We start from the raw sequence: 27623 nt of genomic DNA, 5'->3' as shown, positions 1-27623 counted from the left end.
TCTCGTCACTGGCACAAGCAGGCGACTTATACATTGGGTTACTATACCCCGTCGCTGCTTTAAGCTCTCTTAAAGGATATAATCCTTCATCTTTTGTACTATCGCCATTTACATCTGGGGCGGCAATGGGAGCAGAAAGCTCTTCACCCCCCTCTTTACACTGGTTAAGCATCCAGTGTTCAGGAGGCGAGTCTTCTCTCTCCTCCTGGTACATTTTCCAGAGCTCTAAGCTCACTAACCTTTTCTCTAACTTTTTTCCTGTATATGCTGCCTGCAAATATGTTGTCATATGTTGCAAAACTGGTTTAGACAGCGATCCCCCTTGTGGCCATGGCATGAACATTTTATCTGCCGTACCCTTAACCCATTCTGTACTGTACTGCTGAAGTTTGGATGCGTGTTTTGACAGCTGTCTGCACAAATGTATTAGTGGAGTAATATCCTCCATCAAGACTTGGGTGACAATTAACAGTCACCTTTTTTATCTTTCTTCACACAAAATAAATGCTTTCCAGAAAAATACTACAATATGAGCGCACCAATCGTCGCAGCTCCAAGCCTCTTATTTCACTTGTACATCAATCTATTTATTCAATAAACACCACTGGTCGACTTATATAAATAAATACTAATTCTTTTCAAAACTCAATTTTTTCCACCACAGTCTATTTCTTTCTTATTTCTCAATATTCCATTTCTTTAAAAAGTTCTTTACATTTCATGCAACATACAGACAAACAAATGTTGACAAACTGACCGGCCCACATATACTTTAGTCCATGCTCCTTGTGACTATATCTGCCCCTATAAATGACTCAGATGGAGTATGAGCTGGCCTCTTTAATGATGCCTTGATCAGTCATAGCCTATATACGTCGTCTTGGGACTTTAGGAGGAGCTCTGTCTAACCGTCCTTGACGTAGTTCTCCAGGCTTACTATATAGATCACTCTTCGTCTATATACCTTAAATTGTGATGCTCATCGTCTCACACTATGACGCTCTTCGTCTTATCCCAAAGAATAAAATACCCCAATCAACCAACCCTCTGTTACTCTATCCCCGGTATCACCTTTCCCTATTCTGTGCGCATTCAGTTTGCCACCTCACTCAGCCTACTCACCATTCGCATTTTCGACTTCCGACCCTCCGGATTGTCTCCTCCTTTAACCAGCCGCTTCAACCTTTGGTTCGCTCAGCTTCCTGTAGAAATCAGGAGGGGATTCCGCATGAAAACGAGGGACCCGTCCCACCTTTTCTTGCAAGATTTTTAAACTAACGCCCGCTATCTACACGGAGCCTCACGTTCTTTCGGTTAAATGGCGGAGGATGTCCGATATTTCCGGACCCCAAAGCTTACTAGATCAATGGATTTTTAACCATCCTATGCTACTACGTGAACTGGGGTAACCAACCCAGCCCTTTAAGACGAGATAGCAACACTTAGAGATGGATGGAGATGCAGAACATACTCAAACATCAATGATTAAACTGACTCAGGAAGTTGGCAAAGTGCGACTATTTTAATGTCAATTATCTAAAACAGGAAGTTACAACGAACATCAGCGCATTCGCTGGATCTTCACACTCAATGCAACACATTACAAAAAACACTTTTATAATGAAAACCTGTCATTTTTGACATCTACCCACATTGCAAACTACAAAAACCTACTTGGGAAGGTGATTGGATTACAGGGAGCATCTAGGTATAAATTCCACAATTGTCAGGAAGGTGGTTGGGTCTCTAACATCAGGTGGGGCAACTAAACCCTCCCTTAGTGCAGGTTTCTATGAACATCATCAAATACACAATGACCCATTGGTTATACAAACTATAGGGCTCTCTATTACGTGGCCCTCCACAATTGGTTGGCACCCTTGTACCCCTCTGTAATATTCCACATATGCAAGCAGCACGCAGGCTGTCATCTAGGTGCTAGTGGGCTGGTCATAACCATAGCGTCCCACCAATTAGCATGTCATCTATCATCACCCTTACAGTCTGCCAGTCAATTAATCTTTGAGCTTAGCCTTGAAAATGTTCTCTGTGCTGAAGAATATGAGGGTGTATAGCATACTCTGTCTTCTCGGTTTAGATACAGCTTGCCTTCATAGCTATTCTCATCCAACCATGTGACTGCAGACCATGTTTTTTGAGTCTTTCTGTATTTAAAATACTATTAAATGATGAACCTCTGATGTCTTTAATGTTCTCGCCTCTCACTTAACATAGGAGTTATGTTCTTTCACACATTCTGTAACCATTGTGCTAACATTCAGGCCCGAGGTGGCCTTGACTTCCTGGTGTTGATCCAACCAGACCCTTCTTTGATTCACCTCCATGGCCCAGCTTCCCATTTCGAACTGCGACACACTGAAAACCTTTCCTTCACTGGATCTAGCTCTGCTAAAAAGCATTGTGGAATCATCCAAAGTCCTTACATTTCCGATGTATATACGTTGGCGCATCGCCGCAATCCATTCACTACATAGCTAGCCTTTACGAATACTTTGTCTACTTACATTGCTGCAACTGTACAATTGCAAAACAACTTGATATCTTCATCATTATTTCTGTAGTCTGACCATCTTCATCTTGAGCCCAAAATGTTGCTCATGCTTGGCATCTCTTCCTTTGTTTCTATAGAATGCTTATACTCTTTAATCTCTTCTCATGTGTCTCATCTCTGTTCTGTATGACGTCACCAGTCTCCTTTCTCGCTTGCTTTTCCCACTTTCTCCGGGATTTCATTCAAATGGCCATCATATTGTGGCGTGTATGTATGGCTTTCTCAATGGGTATTTTACTTCCAGGATTCTCTTTGGTATAGGTTTTCTCACTGGCAATACACATGTTTCACACTCTGGTCCCCAGCATATAGGTAGCATGGGGGAGGAGCTTTGGTTGGGGGTACTCGACTTCCCCACTACACCATCACCCAAGATTTTTACATGGTCCCGATGGGCTTCTGATCCCCTTTAATATGAACCCAGGATGAGCTCAGTGGAACACACAATGCACTTTTGATTCAAGAAAATGTATTCAATGTTAGTCAATGGAAAGGCACCACAAGTATCCCTGAGTTTCACACCAGCCCCCACCATTTCTTAGGTTTCATTTATCTCCTGTGACCTGAGTAGGACATCTGGCTGGCCATGTGATCATGCCCTCCCCTCCTGGGCATCAATGTTTTTTTTAAAGCTAATGCACAGTTAATGGGGAGACCTGACCTCAAGGTCACTTCTGCTGGCTGGATAATCTTCCACCTCCACAATTTTGATCTGCTCACCTGTATTTTTTAGCATTTCAACTGAAAACCAGACCTTCTTCTCCGAGAGGTCCTCAGCCAAAGGTCTTGAGGTCATGATTTCAGAGGCCCAGTCCTTCCAGTTCAATGGGGAAAAACAATCGACATACATAATTCTAAAAGAATAGCATTTTACATTGACACAATATGTTACATGTACCACGTAACATTTGGTATTACAGCTAGGCATTCTGTTCATAAATACAATCTTTCTTTTCTACTGTATTAGAACAGAGGTAGATTCATTATTAATCTTATGCACACAGATGGCCGCAGTTACCATAGGAAACCAGTGTTCACGTTTACAAAAACGAAATAGCAATACACTTCCTTCCAGATTGACAATTGCTCAGTTCCCATCTCAACCCCAGTAAAGACGCGTCCCTCACCATGTCCAGAAAAGTAAGTGACCATTGCTTTCTCAGTAGCCTACACCACCAAGGTCCTGAATGCAGCCCGGCCCTTCCTTTCTAAAAACAGCTGCCTAACCATTGCCCATTCTATCATTGGTTGCATAATCGACTACTGCAATGTCCTATTCACAGGCACCTCCACTGGAAACATCCACAAACTGCAAATCATCCAGATTAATGCCCTTAGAGCAGCCCTTAATATCCCTAAAAGAGAACACACCTCCAGAGCAAGAAGAGAAGCACATTGGCTCCCCATCCAGGAGCGTATCACCTTCAAAACTCTATCCATTTCCCATAAGTGCCTCTCCAATATAGCCCCCCATACCTATACCAAAGAATTACCAAAGCTCACTCCCCGAGACCCACCAGGACCCCCACCACTGATCAACTAATAGTGTCCAAAGTAAAGAGTTCAAGCTTCCCCTACCTTGCTGCTAAACTCTGGAATTACCCCCCCCCCCCACCCCTGAGGGCAGACAATCCTACTGGGTCTTCCGCGAAGCGCTCAAAACTCAGCTTTTCCCCTAATCCTTAACTAACTCCCCCAGTCCCCCTCTCCTATTTGCCAGAAAATGAATCCTGCTACACTACTTTACTGTCTGCTAATGTGAATGATAATGCCACTTGGTTACTATGTACCTATGTTACCCTGTTATTGCATGAAGAAAACATGACTGTATGCCGAAAGCATGACTATTAGAATCGTACCTGTAACAGTGCCCCAATGCCCCCGGGTTGCACGCTATACAAATGAAATAAATAAATAAATAAGCCTTTCTCTTTACATGCTGGGATTTTATATGATGAAAATTAAGTCTCTTTATTCCTGATAACGCAGTCTGTCACTTGCCTTTATTTCTTAAATGTCAGACATCATACCTCCTTTTTATCTTCCAAATGCGCCGTATTTCAAATGTATCTTTTCTTTCCACGTGCACCGCTGCGGTTTTAAATCTGTCAAAGGTGCCTTTTCCCAATTTATACAAAGTCAACATCTGCAGCACCACCTGTTTCTTTTTGTTTGTCTCCATTGGACACAGCAATATTACAGTTCTAAAGCACACTCTCCTTCAACCCGGTGTCTTTGTATCTTTCAAAAGTTGTAAAAAATGTTGACCATGTGCTGTGAAAATCTCTGAACTAGTAGAAATATAAATATGCTATTAACCTTCATCAAGTAGTTTCATTACTATTAAAACTAGACCATGTTCCTCTTTATTTTAGAACCACACAATAAATCTTCCTCCACTCTAGTCGTAGTGGGGAAACACGTCTCGAGGCTGTAATAAAGAGGTTCTCACAAACACAAGAGGTTTCAGACACAAGAGGTTTTTGGACACATAATTTGATCCCACAATAGAGGTATCGGGGTGTAAAAGGCTTCTAAACCATTGGAAACCACCTCAAGGAGACAGAGACCACTTAAATACAATTTTAGAAAGTATCAAATTGCATCCAATTATTTTTTAATTCACAGGTGGTGCCTTTTGAAAGCAAATGAGACAGAGACTATTCAAGCACAATTTTGAGAAAATATCAAATGGCTTTTGAAACCAAAGTAATTTTTTGACTATTGAACAATTAACAGATTTTTCAAGAAAAACGAAATGAAATTATTTTTTGAACACTCTCCATGTTTGTATGCGCCTCATTTATAATATTCATAGTTGGCGCAATTTTGGATGACCCGAAGAAATATCACGTTTTATATCTGTATAGGGCAATACAACCCCCAAAACGTACAAAGGCAGAAAACTTGACAAAGTAAAAATGATGGAGTCGCTCAAGGCACCATCATAGCACTTAGGTTCGATAAGTCTCGGTTGGACTGGCTTGGGCACTGTAATCGAAACAATGCAACGCATCGACAGAGGGCACAATTAGGGTGCAGTGTCAGGACAGTGTGATGCGGCCCTCCCCCCATACACCCTCTCCTTCCTGTCGGAGACTCTGGATGGCCGGAGCAGTGGTCGAAGTGTACGAAAAAAAGTAGTGGAACAATGTTCCCTACTAGCCTGCCCCGCCTCCCCACAAACCCCATCGCTCTGCACAATACAAGCCCCCAAACACATGTGCTTGCTGTTAAAGGGAACTTTCGGTGCAGTGCACTAAAAGTGCAAGTTTCAACTTCTTCCTACGCTTTTATTTTAAAACGAAACCATTCCGGAGCAGTGATTTTTTAAAATAAAAGTATAGGACCTGCAAAACTTAATTTAAAAAAAGTAGAGGAACACCGCGCCCAATCGCTCCCGCCCACTTTGACCACTGGGCGGGAGCAATAATAGTACACCATAAAATACAAGCACTGGGTGCTTTTAGTGCACTACCCTGGTCAGGGAGGGCACCGGAAACCTTCTATTGATGGCCTAGGGGTTGTGCTATGTTAATGAGGTTTGTTTCATGCGCTGCCACCACTTTTCATGGTCTCCCGCCCTTCCTGCGGCTCAACTAGCGGGAAGATACAAAGGAAGTTGTGCTTATATGTTGGTGTTGGTAGGTCCAGGCAGGGCCAGCCTTAGGGCAGGGCTAACGGGCGACCCCCTTGGGTGGCATTAGCCCCCAGCCGCACCAGTTCGGGGGAGTCTTTCAAGTTCTGCCCCAAGCTGGCATGGTAGGAGAAGGTGCAGCATGTGCCGTATTGAAATTAAATACGCCCCGCTTACAGGAGCGGACGCATCTAATAACTATAGGGCGCTGATGCTTGCGCATTGGCACCTACTAAAAAATGTGGCACCCCTCTGCATGCCAGGGGTACGCGGGGGGCAGGGGGCACAATTATTTTTGCTGCCGCCGTTAAGGACGGCCCAGGAGTAATTGCCATCTGTGTGGGGGTAGGTTCTCTTGGTGGATTGTAGCGTTTCCTGGAAAGACTCTGTTTCTGGATTGGAGGGTTGGGCGGTGGGGCCGTTTGTGTGTTTTGCGGTCATGAAGAAGTCCCTACCCCCACCGACTTTCAGATTTTTCGTGACCCCTATTATTTGGTGGGATGGTTCCCCTGTTAGCCAGGTTCAGTTTCATGAAAGGTTCTCCATAACTAATAATGTGAAGCGCATCTTTGAATAAAACACTTTCTACAGCGCCTCGATGCCCTCGGGTTGTATGTGCGCTTTACAAATGAAATAAATACAGCGAGCGCCCTACTCCCCTGAGAGCGTTTCTCATCCTGGCAGTCAGCTTTACAGTAGCAAAACAAATGTATCTATTTTGGGAAGGACATGGGAATCTTGAGTACATTTTTAAAGAAAAACAGAACGGGTTCAAGTGGTAAGCGCGGATCAGCAGAAATAATTCAGTCTTGAAGGCCTCGTCGGGACGCCCTGTCCTTGCATGGAAGGAATGCAGCACCCCCGGCAGGGACCTGCCCCGCGAGGCCTCTAAATCGATTCTCTTTGCCCATCTCCAGGACAGGCAGGGCTGGGCCGAGTGAGCAAATAAAGCGCCGTGCCGTGTCCGTGCGAAGTACGTCTTCCCGGTGTCACTGGAAAGAGGAGTGCCTCGGTGCCCAGGGGCGCTGCCCCGCCGTGCCCGCCCCACTTCCCTCTCACTTCCCGAGCCGGGCGGAGCGCTTTCTTTCCAGCTGAGCCGGTCCACCCAATTCTTTCCTCATGAGCGCCTCGTCGCCTGCTGATGTTGGCACCAGCACCCCTCCATCCGGTGAGTGCCTTTATTTTCCCAGAGTTCAACCGGAGGTCACGTTTCATGCATCCTGTCCTCTCGGTGCGCCTCGCAAACGTCGCCAATGGAATGTTTGCGGCTTGGTGATAACATCGGCTGCAGGAATATCGACGACAAGGATATCGACCAAGAAATGTATTTCAAAGATTGCCACCTTGATTATGTGACCTACACTGTGCGTGTATGTGCGAATACTATAGTTAATCGGTGTCAATGAGTGGGCTTTTTGATTGGTGTGTTCAGGCTCGGCCAGGCCTATAGGGCAATGGGCCCAGGCCCGAACCAACAACACAAAATGCCGGTGTGGGCCATTTTTTCTGATCAAACTGGGCCACTTTTTTGGGCAAGTTTGATGAGTTAATTCACTCTGCGGCTGGTAGGTTTGACCAGTGTTGCCGAATACATCTTTATAATGCAAAATTTGCATCACACATTATCAATATCAAAAAAACGTGGTTACTGTTCAGCGCCACAAAAGGAATGAATAGCCATGTGCAACAGTGGGCCACTTTTTCATTGGTGCCCGAGACAATTTTATGACCCAGTCCGACCCTGGGTGTGTTTCCTCAAGCGCCACACGTCGCCTTTCGGTCACTTCGGAGCACTTGTCCACGGTGTCAAGCAGATGTAATTCAGCCCCCTCCCCACTCCTCCACAAGCACTCTACAAACACAAAACCTTAGCGCTGTTGACAGATTACACATGTGTATGGCAGTGAGAGGAAGGCTTGGCGCTTGCCGAAGTGTTTGGAGAGGATGAAATCAGCACCAGTTCAGAGGGGGCGATCAGCATGTTACTCCATTGGAGAAGCTGTGTGTCTTAGTAAATACATGTGTGTGTGGGGGGGGGGGGGGGCGTGGAATAGTGGGGAAGCCCAACAGCAGCTAGAGAAGAATGTGGTTTTTCCACAGCTGCTTTAACTTAAGAAAGGCATAGCACCGAGAAACAGGCCATCATCCATACTAGGCGCTATCAATCCTGCATCCGGGTGCGGCCCACACCAAGTGACCTTAAGAGTGACAGTAGGAGAGAATTCGGGAACTCGCGGCGCTTACTTGCAAGGGTGTCCTGCGGTGGGCGCCTGCAAATGGAAGCCCTGAAACCAAGACTTCTCAGTGCTGGCATGGCCTGCGCTAAATAGGGCATTTTGTTGTGGCCTCTGTGCTGCTACTCTGCATAATTTAGAGGCTTCTGGGAGTTTTTTGTGAGCATTCAGTGCATCGGTTTCAATACCATTTTTATGCATGGTAATCACCAGCTCCACTCCCTCGTCACTGTACTCGTCACACCAGGTCTCCACCCCGCGTATCGCAACTCGCATTCACTACAGTGCCCTGTAATCGGGGCTCAGGGGGGCATCGCCCTTCCTGTCATGATAATCCTCACCCTTCGGTCTGCTGTAATCCTGGGACTGTAGGACGCTGTGTGCTTTACGCAGCCCCCAGAATAGCTTCAAGGTATCTCCAGCAGAGCCTCACGGAGCCTTCTGCAGCACCTCCTATGCAGTCTCCAACACAGCCTCCAGCAGAACCTCACGCGGCCTTCCACAGCCCTGCACCCCGCTCTAACACACCTGCACCGGAGCAGGACATTTTAGCGCGGGCTGATTTGGCGTGGCCGGTTCAGCGCAGGAGCCGGTTTGGCGCGGCAGCCCGTGCCAAACTGGCCACACAGAAATGTCCTGCTCCGTTTGGCCAGGCTATCAGATGGAGAGCACGTGTATCTCCTCAATAACCCGGAACGCTGCAAGCCATGCAGGCGTTTTAGGGCGTGCATTTCCTTTACAAGCTCTGTGGTTAGTTTACAGAAGGACACGATAAAAGTACGGCACTTCGACTCGTTCTTAGTAATAGAAATCACGGATAACCGTCAGTCATTATGTAATCTGACCGCAAGCGTTAATAACCCAAACTTTCGTTGCGGTGTGAAACTCGCCGAAAATGTTACGTTATGTGGAATGCTGTGTGCCTTCTCCCTCAGCGTGGCTTGAAGACAGGCTTCAGTGCACACATGTGCGCGCTTCTGCGAGGGGACGGGAGAGGGGCTGCAGCGGGGCCTGTGTTGGGCCTAGAGACGTTGAAATGAGACAAGAGGCATGTTCCTATGTGTTGCCAAGCACTCATGGGTTAAGGAGTGCTGCCCCCACCGTTGTGGGGGTGGAGTTATTGACACGGCAGGAGGAGAAAAGGGAAACGGGGATTATGGGAGGAGGCGCGCGGAGCAACAGTTAGAGTTTGTATTTAGAAAATAAAGGAAGCAAGGTGCAATCTCCGTGTGTGCGCGTCCTCCTTTGTAAGGTCTACGGGGCAACACTGGCGACGAGGTCTCTCCTCGTGCGCCCACGGAGTCCTCCGCAGCGATCCGCCGCTCCTCCTTTGGCTTTCCGCCACCCGACGCGCCGTGAGCGCACACAAGGCAATCCGCCGCTCCTCCTTTGGCTTTCCGCCACTCGCTGCGCCGCGAGCGCACACGAGCGCACACGAGGCATGCGCGTCTGGCAGTCCGCCAACGTTCTCGCCCTGAACGCCCTGGGCCTCCTCCTCTGGCAGTTCGACAACTTTCTCGCTTTGAACGCCCCGGGCCTCCTCCTCCTGCATCCCAGTGGCCCACACAAGCGGAAGCCCTCTTCCTCCTCGCAGTACTTCACCAACACGCCCTGAATACCTCCAGGCCTCATCCTTTCCTATCCGGACATCTTTTCTCCTCAACACCTCCAGAAGGTCAAGAAGGTCGGCGGTGGATCAAAGGAGCCCGCGGGACCACCACACACACCTCTGGCACAGCACAGCACAACACAGCACAGGGAAGCGTTTTGGACACCTGCTGCGACACCCTACACGCCGGAGGCCGGTGAGTCCGCTACCCAAATAAAGCACTAAATACATAGTGTCCGGCATCATGAGCACGCCAGCCTCCGCGTCAGGGTCCAACCCAGGATCGCCTACGCCGGCTCACGTAGTGCAGCCGATTCAACTGCGGCTGCCACCCCCTTTCACCATGACCCCACAAGCCACAAAAGGACCCAGATGGACTGATTGGATGGAAGATTTCCAGCATTACGTCAGGGGATCTGGGGATGGAAATTCCCCCAACATCAGAGACATCTTCCTTAATCTGGTGGGAGGCGAGATAAAGACGGTGGTTAAGACTATTCCTGCAGCTGAACAGAACACTTTCAAGGACCTAATAAATGCCCTAGACAAACTCCTCATCATAGAAGTCAATCGCGACTATGAACGCTACCTTTTCAACAAGTGCACTCAAATGCCACAGGAAACAGTTGATGAATTCATAACCCGACTGAGAGTAAAGGGTGCTAATTGTCAATTCGACGCATTTTCTCTGGAAGAAGCCATAAGATTAAGGGTCATTGAAGGTTGCTTATCCCCTGCCCTCAAGAAACAGCTCTTGAAGAAACCCCTCTCCATCCAGGAAGTGAGCGAGCTCGCTCGCATACATGAGAGGGTCGATGCCCAAGCCACATCCATGGCCAGCCCAAGCAACCCCAAACACGACGCTGCGGAACTGATCGCAACCATACAACCATCTCGTCCAGGCGACAGGGGGCCACAGCCATACAGAACTCAAAACGTCCAAACACCCCGCCTACAGAGACAATGCTATCGCTGTGGGATGTCTTTTCCGCACGCAGGATCGTGCCCTGCTCTGTCTCAACGATGCACAAACTGCGGAAGAGAAGGCCACTTCCACTGGGTGTGCAGGGAAGGCGTACCATTTCCTCCCGCGAGACCCCAAACGCCAGTCAGGACGTTTGTCCGTCCGCCACCTCCTAGACACTTTCAACCCCGATACTACCAACAAAGCCAAGGACAGAGGCGATACGTCAGAGCCATTGACGAATACCACATGCCGGGATTCCCACCACAACCAGAGCAGACTGATCGGACCAAATACTACACCGATGAATATGACCATCCACCGGAAGAATATGGGCCTGAACCTCTCTACCAGGAGGTGCAGGGAGCCGCATATGACATACCATATGACTCATACGACCAAGATGAGTTTGTCAACCTCATACTCGACACTGAAGAGGCCAGAGAAGCCCCGAAGATCCCCATCAAAATGGGGAATAGACAACTCCAATTCATGATTGACTCAGGCGCTACCGTTAACATTATGGGCGAACAGGACTATGCCATGCTACCGAACCCACCTGCACTTCAAAAGTCCCGCTCAAGGATATTTCAGTGGGGCGCCACCACCCCCCTACCAACAGTAGGATGTTTCACACAACGCCTTCTCCTGAATGGCCAGAAAGTAGACACAACTATACACATCATCCGGTCACTTGCTAGAAGCCGATGCCTGCTCAGTTATCACACGGCGTCCCGTTTGGGTTTAATAGAAATACACGTGAAGGCGGGAGACTCCATCACAGCAACCTCCGAGAACATGAACGCGAAAGATACAGTTGGCGCCATCGCATGCTACCAAATGCAGAACCTGATCACACAGGCCGACATCACAAGAGACTTCCCCAACCTCTGCAGAGGGCTGGGCAAACTCAAGGCCCCTCCCATCCGACTACACATTGACACTTCAGTGAGGCCAGTACCGCAACACCCCCGGAGAGTGGGTTTCCACCTACAAGTGGAAGTATCAGACGCACTCCAACAACTATTGTCCGATGGCATCATTGAACCAGCCACAGGCCCGACACCATGGGTCTCCCCACTCGTGGTGGTACCAAAAGAGGGAGGAAAGATACGTTTGTGTGTGGACATGAGGGTGGCGAACACTGCCATTCAGCGCGAGAGTCACCTGGGCCCTTGCATCGAGGACATGATCGTGCAACTGAACAACGCCCAGATGTTCTCCAAACTCGACCTCAACCAGGGATACCATCAGCTGGAGCTGCATCCGGAATCCAGACCCATCACGACATTCGCGACCCATGACGGTCTATACAGATATCGGCGCCTAAACTTCGGCATCTCATCAGCCGCAGACATTTTCCAAGAGGCCATCCGGCAGGTGATCAGACCAATCAAAGGCACACTGAATTACAGTGACGACATCCTCGTTTTCGGTTCATCGAAGGAGGCTCACGACAAGGCCCTGCTCGCTACATGCGCAGCACTCCAAGAAGCAGGCCTCACCCTCAATAGTGCAAAATGCCGTTTCAGCAAGACCAAGCTCAAATTCTTTGGACACATCTTTTCCAGCGAGGGTATGCTGCCGGATCCTGATAAGGTTGACACCATCACCAAACTGGAGGAACCACGACAGGTTGCTGACGTCCGCTCATTTCTTGGCATGGCTGGCTACTGTGCGCGGTATATACCGCACTACGCGTCCCTCACCGACCCTCTACGGAAACTCCTCCAGAAAGATTCAGTGTTTGAATGGACCCCTGCATGCCTCCAGGCTTTCTCCGACATCAAGCGGGCCCTGATGGAAGCACACCGCCTGGCATACTTCAACCCCGCATAGCACACTGAAATCGTGGTGGACGCGACCCCGGTGGGCCTTGGCGCCATCCTAGCCCAAACTAGCGGGGCGGATGTCCACCCGAGACACGTTGTCCCATACGCGAGCAGAGCCCTGTCCACCCCAGAACTGGCCTACTCCCAGGCGGAAAAAGAGAGCTTAGCCGCCGTCTGGGCGTGCAAACATTTCCATGACTTCATCATTGGGAAAAAGTTTACTTTAATAACGGACCACCAAGCCCTGCTCTCGCTGTTTGGCAACCCGCACACCAAGATGCCTCCAAGAATCGAGCGCTAGGGAATCCGCTTACAGGAATATGACTATGACATCGTACATCGTCTCGGGGGCGACCTTAACCCCGCTGACTACTTGTCACGTCACCCAGTGGGGGCCCCACTGACCCGTGAGGGAGACATCGCCTATGTACAGTACATAGCGTCGAACTCGCTACCACCGGCGTTGTCCCTGGAGAGAGTGGCTGCCGCATCCGCTGCTGACCCCACCATGGCACTCGCCATCAGCCTCACATTGTCCAGCAAATGGAGAGATCACCATAGAGCAACGCTGGCACACCCAGGAGCGTGCAAACAAGAAATTGAAAGGCTGGCCAGGGTACACAGCGAATTGGCCGTCAAGGACAACGACATCCTCCTCAGAGGGTGCAAAATCGTCATCCCCGCCACGCTCAGGAATGAAGTGGTAAGCACGGCCCATGAGGGTCACAGAGGAGCAGAAAACACCAAGAGGCAGCTGAGGCGCCATGTTTGGTTCCCGTTCCTGGACGCGGCAGTGGAAGAATGGGTGAAGAACTGCCACGCCTGTCAGTGCACTGCCCCCGCGGAACATCCACCCCCGCTTCAACACACACAGATACCCGAACGACCATGGGAACGTGTAGCCATGGACTTCTATGGACCCACGGAAGAGGGTGACTTCCTCTTGCTCATAATAGATGAACACTCACGTTTCCCAATCGTCAAAACGGTCACCACCACCTCATTCCCCCAAGTAGAAGCAGCGATAGAAGAAGTGTTCAGCGAGTGGGGGATCCCCAAGATAGTCAAATCCGACAATGGGCCCCCGTTCAGTGGACATGAATTTGGAACACTAGCAGAACATCTAGGGTTTGTACATATGAAGATAACTCCTCGCCACCCTCAAGCCAATGGGATGGCTGAACGATTCATGGCATCAATCAAAAAAACCAGACAAAGAGCCAGAGTAGAAGCGGTCGACCCACACCAGGCGCTGTGCCGACTCCTACGGGACTACAGAAACACTCCTCACGAAGCCACCAACAAGACACCCGCCGAGCTCATGTTTCGCTACAAAGTACGAACCCGCATACCGTACAACCCAGCCGATGAGGAGCCGCTTGACATGGACGTGCTCCGAAAGGATGCAGAAGCCAAGGAGAGAGCGAGACGAGAGACAGATGCCCGCCGTCATGCAGTGATGCAGGACTTCCACATTGGAGATGAAGTACTCGTCCAGCAACCAACGCCCAGAAAGACAGATCCGCGATTTGCTCCAAGTCCCATGAGAGTAACCGCAGTGAAAGGCACGATGGTGACAGCCGAGGATCAAAGCAGAGCTGTCACCAGGAACTGTCAACAATTCAGACACTACTCCAGACGAGAAGGAACAGAGCCGCTATATCGATCGGCCTCTCAAGAGCCGCGAGAGCCGCAGGACGATTTGTGGGTCCCACCAGGAGGAGACCCAGGAGGGACAAGCAGAGAAGTGAGGACCACGGCACTGCAAGAGGCAGGTGACCAAGAGGAGAGGCCACGGAGAACTGTAAGAAAACCTACGAGACTTGTTGAAGAGTGTTGATCTCGATGTTTGAATATATTGTTCGGGGGTGATGTTGCCAAGCACTCATGGGTTAAGGAGTGCTGCCCCCACCGTTGTGGGGGCGGAGTTATTGACACGGCGGGAGGAGAAAAGGGAAACGGGGATTATGGGAGGAGGCGCGCGGAGCGCCAGTTAGAGTTTGTATTTAGAAAATAAAGGAAGCAAGGTGCAATCTCCGTGTGTGCGCGTCCTCCTTTGTAAGGCCTCTACGGGGCAACACTATGCCCGCTGGATGGTGCAATTGCACAAGACTGCGCTGCAACATCGCAAGTGTGCGGCGCGCCAAAACATCACAGCGCCTAAACATCCCATCGCCGAACTGGCTGTGGCGAATCGGGCCGCGCCAAACCGGCGGCGCCGAAACGGGGTGTAGCGGACCTGCACACAGTGAATAGACACATGCAGTCTCTAGGAGACCCTCACGCGGCCTTCCACAGCACTGCACCCCGCTCTAACAGAGCTTCACACAGTGTAGAGAATTTCACAGCACTGCATACAGGCTCTAAAACAGAGCTTCACACAGTGAATAGATGCATGCAGCCTCCAACAGAACCTCACACGGCCTTCCACAGCACTGCACCCCGCTCTAACAGAGCTGGACCGAGTGTAGAGAATTTCACAGCACTGCATACCGCTCTAACAGAGCTGCATCCAGTGTAGAGAATTTCACAGCACTGCATACCGCTCTAACAGAGCTGCACAGTGTAGAGAATATCACAGCACTGCATACCGCTCTAACAGAGCTGCACATAGTGTAGAGAATTTCACAGCACTGCATACAGGCTCTAAAACAGAGCTTCACACAGTGAATAGATGCATGCAGCCTGCAACAGAACCTCACGTGGCCTTCCACAGAACTGCACCCCGCTCTAACAGAGCTGCACCCAGTGTAGAGAATTTCGCAGCACTGCATACCGCTCTAACAGAGCTGCACACAGTGTAGAGAATTTCACAGCACTGCATACCACTCTAACAGAGCTGCACACAGTGTAGAGAATTTCACAGCACTGCATACAGGCTCTAAAAGAGAGCTTCACACAGTGAATAGACGCATGCAGCCTCCAACAGAACTGCATGTGGTCTTCCACAGCAATTATAGACATTCTCAAACAAGTTAAACCATCGTTATGCAAGGCTGATATTTGCCCCCCAAGATCATTAAGGAGTGTGGCGAGCCCCTTGCTCCACTTCTGACTGCCTTTATCAACTCCTCATTTAAATCAGGCATCATCCCGGACAGCCTCAAAGAGGCGTGGGTGCGCCCCCTCTTGAAAAAGCCTACGCTAGATCCCTCCCAGCCTAACAACTACCGGCCCATAACCACCGTCCCGTTCTCCTCAAAATACTAGGCCGCTCACAGCCAGATCCAACTATACCTGGAAACTAACTCCATCCTATGAAAAAGACAGTCTGGATTCCGCAAAGGGCAGGGAACCGAAACCGCCCTGCTGGATCTAAAAACCAAATCACTCAAATCTTGGACAAAGGCAAGCCCGCCCTCCTCCTCCTCCTCCTCCTAGACCTCTCAGTGGCTTTCGATCTTGTAGATCATAAAACCCTTACCGCAGGTGCCCACCTTACACAAGCAGCTAATTTTTCCGATCAAGCAGCTTCCGGGATCACATCCTTCCTAGAAGGTAGAGCAATGAAAGGATTCTCAAACATAGCAAATGCAGCTCCCGCCATCATTCACTGCGGAGTCCCACAGGGATCTTGTACCGCCCCAACTCTATACAATCTCTTTAGTAAGCCCCTTCTTGATAAGCTCGATGCACTAGGGATTGCATACACAAATTAGGCTGATGATACTCAGGTGCTCCTTCCACTAACAGGCTCATAAAACAAAGACGCACCGCGCTAGGCCAAATCTATTCCACCATATAAGCATGGATGGCCACAAATGGCCTGTGCCTCAATGGAGACAAGACAGAGATTCTTATTCTAGGCCAAAAGACCACACTAGCTAAGCTAGATCGTCTATACTCCAATTTTAGAATTGTCAATTGTATCATCCCAGTTCTAGCCTCTGTAAAAACACTAGGGGTCCACATCGATGCTACATTATCCATGAACAAGCAAGCCAGCACTATTGTCTCTACCTCCGCCTTAAGCACCAAACTCATTAATGCTATAAAATCTTTTCTAACCAAGGCTAACTGTCTCTCAGTAGCCAGAGCCACCATAGGTGCCAAGCTTGACTATTGCAATGCTCTCTTAGCAGGCACCGCTATAAAAAACATAAACAGACTCCAAATCACCCAAATAACTCCTTAAGAGCAGCTTTAAGCATCCCAAAAAGAGACCACATCTCACAAGCTAGGCAGGCAGTTCACTGGTTCCCAGTCAAAGACCGCATCACTTTTAAAATCCTCACTACCACACACACAAGTGCCTCAACTTTACTGCACCTTCCTACCTTTCAGACACACTATCCGGAACCCTTTCAGCCCGGACCATCAGAACACGCTACACAAATCAACTCACCATCCCGAAAATCAACAGGGCTAAAGCAGGAGGGATAGGCTTCCCATAATTAGCCCCTAAGCTATGGAATGCCCTCCCTGTTACCCTCAGAGCAGAAACCTCGCTCCTTGCCTTTTGGAAAAAATTGAAAATCGCCCTCTTCAACTAACAACCCTCCCTCCTTCTCTCCTCTGCCTCACCCTATTTCCTAGGTAAATTGTTTTATAAAATGTACAGTAAGTATTAATGCTATAATGTAACTAAGCTTTGTTTTCGCTCTCTGTAACAAGTGCCACGATGCCTCCTGGCTGCTGAGCGCTCTACAAATATGAATAAATAAATAAAGAGCTGCACCCAGTGTAGAGAATTTCACAGCACTGCAGTGTCTAGCAGACCCTCACGCGGCCTTCCAGAGCACTGCATACCGCTCTAACAGAGCTGCACACAGTGCAGAGAATTTCACAGCACTGCATACAGGCTCTAAAAGAGAGCTTCACACAGTGATAGACGCATTCGGTCTCTAGCAGAACTGTTTTTGCTCTAAACAGGGGGTCCCCAACCACCATGCTGAAATGGGACTCACACATCTTCAGCCAGTCCTGCATCTGCAGCACTGCCTACAGTGTCTAACAGTGCTTCAAACTGTCTCCAGGAGAGCCTCACACATCTTTCAACATGGCGTCGTGTACCTACAGAAAGGAGCTCACATTGCACTAAACGGACCAACAACACCTCCCAACAGATCATCACGCAGCCACCCACTGAGCCTCATATAGCCTCATCAATAACTCCTTCCATATCTCCTGCTGCCTCCAACTTCCTCTCTTCAGGCTGTGAGGTGTTCTTCCAATCAGTGTTGAAAATAGATAAAAAATACTCAGAAATCCACCGGGTTGGTGGGTGGATTTTGGAGCAATGTAACTTGGCTAGAGGTGGAGTAATGGCAGGCATGCGATAGGCTTGTAAAAAGTGAAAAATGGGGCTCAAATACCATTCCATTTGTAGTAACTAGAAGCTGTGAAAATCACATAATAAACAAACCTGAAAACATATAACTCATTAAAGTAACGTGTTCAGCAAATAGAATAACTACCTTAATGTTCACCTCCCTGAATGGGAGACTTCATTTACTAGCTTACAAAGTAAAGTGAGCTTAAAAAACATCTTTGATTTGCAGCTCTACCAATAAGAGTGAAAGAAACACAGTGAAAGAAAATGTCTTCCTATGATCACCTTCATTTAGCCATTGTTTCCCACAGCATTCACCTCTATACACCCCTCCCTTTTCTGATGACCCACCAATGGTACCTCTTAAGGCACATGCCACAGAACATAGCCACTCCATTTACCCACTCACTGCTGTGCCTGCAGAAATCTTATCTTATTTATGCTTCCTCGTACAAACAAAGCTGAGCTTGGTTGAGTCTTCAAGAGCTGGGACCAGCTGATTTCCATGGCTGAACTGATCCACGACGGTGAAGGCAAGGGCTTTTGCTTTCCCCAGATTCGGGAATCTGGAGAGAGAGCCTTTTTTCTTGGACTCTAAATCCATAGAAATCAGGCATGATTCCAGCAGTGCTTTCGGCAGAATACAAACATTATAGTTACCTGCCACATAACATATTCTCTGATGGCCTTTCTGATGTTCCATGAGCTCATCTATAGCCACAGGAAGGAGCTTGTAGCCACTGGGAATCTCTGTTTTGATGTTCTAGCAATGCTTGTGTTCTGCCTCTCCAACCCCCACTAGTGTGCAATGTTTTCTACCGAATATTTTAGTTTTGGCTATTAGGTTGCGCTTCGGAGCCACCTATAAGGCCAACACTATTGGTGTAGAAGGGCAGTAGGAGAGAGATGGAATTGTGAAGGGCCATAAAAACTGTGTATGGATTTGATTTTTACCCACCCGCTCACTACCTAGGGCCACGTTAATCCCTATGGACATCCCAGATCACTACCAGCCCATCCTAACCAAAATACACCCTCCTGGTTTTTCTTTGAGCCAGCTCGATAATTCAGTAAAATCAAACTATGGATTTTTATTGGGCTGCCATTATTATCTGTTAGCAGTGTTCTGAAAGGCAATGGCTTAATTGCAGTTTTAAATTGGCTTCTAGTGTAATTGATATGATAGATTATTTATAACGCACTTAATACCTAGAGGTTTCTAAGCGCGGACCCGGGGATCGAACCTCTGGTGCTCTGTGTTGTCTTGCTTCCAAGGCGAGCATGTTGCCCCTGAGCTATCCTCCCAAGAGTTTAAATCACCTTAATTGCCTTAAAATGCCTTAATCGAGTGTGGCTTCAGACACTGCATTTTACAGCAGTATGTGTATCCTCGCATCTGTGACATGCATTGAATTAATTTTCAACTAAGAATTGGCAAAGCCAACCGTTTGTTTGTCTTGTATATGCATTAGATAGGCATTTGCCAGACGCTGCCATCCTATGCCCAGATTGTACAATTATGGCAGTGCCTGGCAAATATCCTACACAAATGCCAAAACGGATGGCCTTGCCATTATTTGTTTCAAATGATATTGTCACCCGTTCTCACATCTTCATTTCCCGTAGTTTGTGGTCCGCCCCTAATGTACCAATCTGGCAACTTTGTTATGACTTGCTGCTAACAAGTTAGCCCGCTGTCGCTCGACGACGCGCCACAGAGTGACGTATATTCAGGGTTTCAGGATATCCTCAATCGGTATTCGTGACTCACACACATGAATACAATCATCTTTATTTAGAATTGTACACAATCTGATTAAAAGAATGTAAACAATTATTCCAACATATATCAATTAACTTAATAGTCCAAAAAGCTTGCAATTTTAAAACACTGCCCCATTACAAAATGCCAATCCGGAAGTGCCCCACTGTAAAGAAATGAGTAGTGTTGCAAAATCTTAAGCCGACACCTCATCAATAAAGTCAATAACTTTGTCTGACATCAAGTGACTTAGCCTTACTTATCACACTAAAAAATCTCACACAACCATCTCTCGCACAACAACCCACACGCACTTCACAACACTGCAACAACACATAAGCCGTACCAACAGCACACAAGAACTGACATCGATCCGATGCTCGCACCAAAGCTCAGCACCCGGTGTATACCGAGTTGAAGCTGCCAACAGAACACTACGCCTCTCACTATCCTGCTCCCCCTTCACCTTACTAACCCACTCTACCTTCTCGTTTACAGATCTGCCAGTGCACCTGGGGACAAACTCCATTGGTGACCGTGCGCGGTACAAATACCTTTAACATTTAACATTTACCCAGAAAAGTGTGAGTGCGTTCGTCAGTTGTGAGATAGGACATATTTAATAGCTAGTTGGCATCTCCTAATCCCTGTATATCTAAGAGCAGAGAGATGGAACTTTCATCTAATAGAACCATAATACAAGAAAGAAAATATACATTCTAATACCGTTTTGGCTGGAAAAAGTGGCTCACGTTCTTCAATTATCAGTGAGAATCCAAAACCTCCAGAGGCCAAAGGTTCATCCTAGCCTGCAAAATCAAGCATCTAGACCAGGGTTCCGTATATTGTGTCCCTTCCGAGGTTTTGCACTTCAACTACCATCAATTTATTGGAGTAGTAGTTCAAAACAACTGGAGGGCCCCATAATGAGTAGCCATGATCTAGACTTTGCCGAGTCCATCTACTTTATGTAACTTTCCTTCGTATAAAAAAGGCTTAAAGGGAAGTATCATTCAACTGAGGGCTCACACAGTTCCTTCTCGTCTGTGCCTTGGCCTTGTGCTACCGAGGCTAGTTTTTAATAGTCTTCTTTGCCAACCCTGATACTGAAATGGGTTCAAAGCACTAGTAGGATAGACCTTGCTTAGATAACCGCCCCTTTTATAAAAACGAAGCTATCAAGAGCAATACAAGCAATCACTTTTCTTAAAATCGTGAATGACTTCTGAGTTTAGAGTCCAAATCAGTTTTTCTCTTCTAGATCATGGTTATTCATTAAGTCCCCGCTATGTCTTTTGGACTACAACTCCCATGGTCCTCCACCAATGACTACTGACCGGGCTGATGGCAATTGGAAGACATCAGTATAGCCTCATAATGAGTAACTACTTGCTACATCAGGGTTGTCCAACTCCGGCTCTCGAGGGCCGGAATCCTGATGGGTTTTCAGGATATCCCTCATTAATATTCATGAGGAAAAATGTGATTACATTTAGAATCATTGTATGCACATTTATGTCATGGATATTATTGAGGGATATCCTGAAAAGCCGGTATGGATTTGGCCCTATAGTTGGAAAACTGTGTTCTAGATTGTACAGGTCCTTTTCTAGGTGCACAGGATATGTGAGAATTTAATAAAAAAACTTCCATAACACTTGTTTTTCTATTGCTTGGAGAAGTGAGGCCAAATGAAGTGCCTGGACATCGGAATGATAAGAGGCACGGGGACAGATTGGGCATGGGGTACTTGTAAAATGGTCTGCAGGGTGACCCTCCTGCCTTATTGTTTGAGTGCCATATTGCCCCATTGGCCTGGCACATTTTTAGGGTTTTGGGGTGCTTCATGGGGGCCAGGGAGAATGCAAAAAATGTTTTCGCACCGAGTACTGATATTTCCTGACACAGGCTAATTTCCTGCGCTCCAGCAACCATATTCCTAAACCCCTTAAAGTGAGGTTCCGCGCGTGCAACATAACTGATTTTATTTATGATCTTTCAGTACAATTTTCTAAAAACAGCCTTTTAAAGGCCGCACTCCAAAAAGACTGCTTTTTTAAGGCTGATTTGTAGTGGCCTTCAACGGGTGCGATTAAGCCATTTCCGGTGGGTTTCACCCCCCCTCCGAACCCTGCTGCGGCTGTTTTCCCACCCTCCCCACCTGACCTTGTGCTGCACGCACACGCGGGCGTGCGTACGCACGCACACACACTCCCCTTCATCCCCCACACACAACCAGTGGTAGAAAAGGAAAGCATTTATAGGAGGATCTCACAAGGGCCTGGGTGGGGGTGGAGTTTGATGGAGTGGGCAAGGCTGGCAGTTGAACTACGCTCAAAGGAAATGTGAAAAATAATAGTATTAAAATGGGGCAATTTCTTTCATGCTGCTTCTTTCCCAGCTCCACACTGTACATCTTTTCCACTTGAAATCACTTCCATGGCAGTGGTGCACCCAAAATACAGTAATTTGTAGTACATTAAGGGATCCATAGAGACGCTCTAAAGTAGAAAGCTTCCTGGGTATCTCAGCAGGCTGAGAGACCGTTGCTGAGATGTTGGTTAAATATTAGAAACTGTTTGTTAATCGTATGACATTTTGCAATTACTTATAAAAAAAAAAAACAGTGCTATAAAATGTGTTTGGCCAGGGTATGGTTTGGGCTGGATGCTTGCTTATATTCAGGGGTCGGAGGTGGGGGTATTTCAGCCCCTTTAGTGAAAATCAAAAGTTGTCAACCATGAACCCACAGTTTAATTTCCTAATTACTCCTGTCAGCACAACAGTAACATTTATTTGTGATTAAGCAGTCTGACAAGCATATAACATCTTTATAAATATAACCTGTGATAAAACACAAAGGAAGGGGCACAAAAATTACAAGGTATGTGTGTGGTAGTCCAACAAAACAAAACTCATTAAAAAAAAAAACTAGTGAATGCAAGTTGAAGCAGCATTTCTTAGTTTGAAATTCATTTTAATTTTTTCTATGAAAGTGTCCAGCATGTAGAAAGCCTGCTTTTAACAGTGATGGCACCCAGCCACAGTGATAGGCATGACCCATGGATTCCTGTGGTGTCCGTTTCAAGCCAGAAGAAAGAAAAAGGATGAGCAAACGGGAACTGCAAACACGCGGATGGCGGCAGGAGAAAGGAGCACAGCGAATTAGATTACCGAGTCCCTAGCTTCCTTCGGCGAAGCAGGGGGCTCCTTGAGGCATGCCGGTCAGAGATCCGGGCAGGCATCTGATGCCGGATCTCGGACCCGGCAAGAGCCGGCCCATTAACCAGCACTGCCCACACCTGCTCCATGCACCCGTGACTTCTCTCTTCCAGTCGACGCATGGGAACGCCTGCAGGCACCCATGTGCGGTGTAATGTGGCAGGCTCAGTGGGCTTAGATAGTCAGTCTTTTTGCTCGCAATCAATAGATTACAGGCAAAAGACCTGATCCATATAGTGTAGGAAAGCCTGTAGACGCTCACACCAGAAGAAATACAACCCACTAGGGAAAAAGGCCCAATGCACCACTTGCAAGGATAAGAAGTTTATTTCCACAAAAAAATAGAAGAGCCAAAAAAATAAAACACAAAAGCGACAAGCTCTCAAATTATCTCCACGCTTAAAGTTTCACACATTAAGAACGATCAAAACCACTTACAGAAATTGGATAAAAGAATATAAAGTAACAAAGCAACAAAAAGAAGGAGAAGTTATGTTAGACCAAATTAAGAACAAAAATACAGCACAAATTTGGCAATTTCTAAATTCAGTAACTAATGTATCGCAAGTATCATCTCACATAAACGGGGTATCAGAAAACGATTGGTGCAACCATTTTTCATCTATATATGTTGCTCCCACCATAAGTGAGCCCTCGGATACGATAGTATCACCCTTTACCTTAAAATTTGACCAAGATGACATCTTTTATTTTATTAACAAAGCAAGCATGTCACGGGCCCCGGGTCCTGATGGACTTTCAAATGCGGTCTTAAAGAAACATATCGATATGTGGGCACCAATTCTATACTCACTGTTTCAAATAATCATACACCTTCAAAAAATTCCAAGTTCCTGGACACACTCTATCATTGTCCCCATTTATAAAAAAGGAGATAGGCAAAATCCATTGAGCTATCGACCAATTGCCTTATTGGATGTACCGGGAAAAATCTTCTGCAGGTTTATATTGCGTGACCTAAACAAATGGTCTCTACAGTATAAGCGTAGAGACCCGTTCCAATCGGGTTTTGTAGCAGGTCTCGGAACAGCTATTAATCTGACCATTCTCAATGCAATTAAACAATCCTATGCCATGCGAAAGCAACCCTTATATGTTGCATTTGTGGACTTTCGCATGGCATTTGATTCTGTCGACCGAGTGCTACTTTTGAGAAAATTGGCGCATTATGGTTGCCCAGGGAGACTGTTAAAAATCGTGAGTCTGCTACATTCTAACACATCTATTCAGGTGAAACTCAATTTAGAGGGCCTGTTATCTAAATCCATCCCAACTGAGAGGGGGCTCAAGCAAGGATGTATACTCGCCTCTACCCTGTTTAACCTATTCTTGCTTGATTTGGCGGACGACCTTGCAGTGGCACACTCTGATCCCCCAAAATTAGGAAATCAAGCTGTTGCCTGGCTTCTTTATGCCGACGATCTCGTCCTCATCTCTCAAACTCCTAGTGGGCTCCAACACTCATTAAATGCCCTTGATTCTTATGTGGTAAAAAATAATCTTACAGTCAATGATCAGAAGACACAAATCATTATTCTTGGGAAACCAAGGTTGTCTCTACGAACTAAATATACTTGGTCGATATGTAATAAAAAACTACAGATCGTGAATGAATATAAATATCTAGGAGTACATTTTAACAACTTTGCCTCGGAAAAAGCTTTCGAGACATTAATTCAAACCAAATTAACAGGATTGATTTCACAGGCAAAAATAATCCATGCAAGATTTGGTAAATTCACTTGCATTCCGATTATGAAATTCTACCAACAAAGGTAATACCTGTTCTTATATATGGTTTGGAATCTTTGCTCCCACGAACCACTAAATTCTGGAATGGTATCGAAGCTAAATTTTGGAAGCGTGTACTCAGACTGCCCAAATCTACACCTAATATGCTATTGAGATTTGAACTTGGCCTGCTGTCCATTCACGTTCAAGTTACATGGAAAATGTGTACTCTTCTAAGAAAATGTCTTATGGGGATAAATAAGCGAGATAGTCTTGCCATTTTAGCAAATTACCTTTTATTCTCCACTCATCCATTTCCACAAAAATGGAGAATATATGTTATGAATGCCCTTGTTGAAGCACACATATCAATCGATCTACTGATTACAAACCCGAATCGAGCTAAGACCAAATTGAATCAGACTGATTGGTTAACCACTCAAGAAAAGTGCCTAAGATTAAAAGATTTTAATAGATCTCTTTTTGGTCACAAGGAATTTGGTAGCATGGCGGAATATCTCACTAAATGTCCATCTGTAAATTTAAGAATGAAAATCATGCGCTTGCGTTTTAATCTATGGCCAGTTAATGAAATTTTGGCAAGACGTGGTGTGGTCACAAAGGAGCAGAGTTATTGTCGGTTTTGTAATGATAAATCTCAAACAGAAACGCTTGCGCATATCATTATCCAATGTAAAGTCTTTGTTCCACATCGACTTAAATTAATGAAAGAAATGACATGGCAGCATGTTAGTCGATCCTATGATGAAATATGGTGTCAAATTTTCAGTGCAAGGAAAATATCGATTATCATTGCTGTCATACAATTGCTTGATATAGCATTTCCTTATCCAAAAATAACTTTCTAAAGTTGCACTTTTTGTACAAGGATAGCGGAAAGGAAAGAAGGAAAAAGAGGAAAGGAAAAAATATTTATTTGTAATTTTATATGGTCATTTTTTTTTATATGCTACAACTAAATGTCAATTTTATTGTTTCAATTGAAAAATTTGTAAAGTTGTACTAACAACTAAATAAAATTAAAAAAAAAAAAAAAAAAAAAAAAAAAACTCTGCTGCCGCGGAACGTTTTGGCAAAATCTGCATGAGCAGCACATTAAGAAGGTACACAGCATCATCAGTGACATCATTATATACAGTAGAAACCCGCACGGCTGGTTGGTTAGACCCGATACATAGATCACCTGCTCCATAGGGGATGCCATGCCATTGGTCCCACCCAGCCCTGTCCGTCCATCTTCTTCCATGTGGGTGATGCTGCATTCATCATCAGTCAGAAGCCGGATGATTGGCAATTATTTGTAAAGTAAACAACATCTATGTAGCAGTGCACCTGGTACAAGCAGAAAGGGGCGCCCAGGTCATACTAACTTGCACACTTCACTCGCTCCCAGACAGGCCGGCACCTCTCCAAGGTCTTCCACCCTCGTCCTGGGCTATAATTTCATCCCACCTTGTACCCTGTAGCACAAATCATGTGACCTAGAAGTGAACGCCGGAAGCCTGTGCTTTCTGATCTTTTGGATCGAGCGGGGGTCCAACAGGTTTATGATCAGGGGTTTGAGGCTGGCTGGTACATTGGGATTGAGATGTCCTAAAACCAGGGCATGTGGGAGCTATAACTTAGAATTGGGAATGGTGGGGGTCGGAGGTCTGTGCCCTTCTTCTCGCGGGATTGTATCGTATAAAGACGCTCAGCCCTCCTCCCATAGCCTAGCAGGGCACATTCTTCCCAGGGCGTGAAGGATGGCAATATTTTAGGACAATGAATTGTTAATGGATCTGTGTAGCTCTGGCCTTTCTCATCAGTGCCCGGGATACAACGTATTCCTTTGCTCATGTTCGCGGCCTAGGCCTGGGGTGCTGACTACTGTGCTGCATTTAGGCTTTGTGCTACAGTATGGCTGCTACTATCTAAAATGGCTGCTATTCCCGCATGTGCACTGCATCTATGAAGTATGCAATAATGTAATCGTGTAGAAGCCTCTAAGGGCACCCGTACCCCCTATTCTCTTACGTTACCTGTGGCGGCCTTTGCCGTATTCTGAAGCACTTGAGGGTGTGGGTAGAGCGTGTCCCCTTCCCAACAATATCTCAAACAGTGTGGAACCCGCTCTGGCAGTGCTGCAGGGGTTCGCCCATCAAGACCACATGGACTGTCGCGTGGAGCTGAGTCTGTGGCTCAGTGGACTAATGCATCCACTACAGGGATGTTTGTTTGACCTCATGGTCACAGATTCGAATCCCAGCCATTTCACTCAACATCTCATCCTTCTTTGGTTGCTAAAATGAGTACCATTGAGTTGGGTAACAAAAACCTTTTTTTATATGTCTTAAGCACCAGGTTCTCCCTGTAGGGGTGAATGAGTGCCCTACAAATACTCATGTTATGCATCAGCTAAAGTAGGAATATTCGTGGAGTGTCTTTTGCAGAACTAATACTGTGAGGAATGAATTGATGAATACATTAAATTAAAATGTTTTGTGAGGACACACCCATGGCGGACCCCAGATTTATGGTGACATTTTTCTGCGACTTCCCTGTTGACCACAAAGCTTTGAGATCCAATTGCACACTGGCCAGTAAATCAGGCGTCCCCAAGAGCGTCGAAGCACCCCAAACGTTGCTCCTGTCCAATTTGTTGAACGCTGTGCTTAAAATGCATAATTCCCAAGTAGAGAACACCTGTCTTCACCTTGACATATTCAGTGATAATCCGATCCAATTTTAGAATCTGCTCCTCACA

At 46.7% G+C, this 27623-nt stretch overlaps 1 protein-coding gene across 4 annotated transcripts in view; it reads left to right on the top strand.

Moving 5' to 3' along the window:
• Positions 1-27623, top strand: part of INPP5B (inositol polyphosphate-5-phosphatase B) — a 1358813-nt gene that overhangs the window by 76562 nt on the left and 1254628 nt on the right. The window contains exon 1 of one of the 4 annotated variants that reach the window (XM_069622661.1): positions 7273-7377. The exons of the other annotated variants lie outside the window; for them this stretch is intronic. Coding sequence (XP_069478762.1) covers positions 7329-7377 — 49 coding nt within the window. The 5' untranslated portion in view covers positions 7273-7328. Of the gene's footprint in view, positions 1-7272; positions 7378-27623 lie in introns of those variants that run through there. 4 annotated transcript variants of the gene reach the window in all.

The sequence above is a fragment of the Ambystoma mexicanum genome, chromosome 11, assembly GCF_040938575.1.
Source record: "Ambystoma mexicanum isolate Mex_15411 chromosome 11, UKY_AmexF1_1, whole genome shotgun sequence".
Lineage (NCBI taxonomy): Eukaryota > Metazoa > Chordata > Amphibia > Caudata > Ambystomatidae > Ambystoma > Ambystoma mexicanum.
Note: the sequence above shows the minus strand (reverse complement) of the source record. Positions and strands in the feature narration are given on the sequence as shown.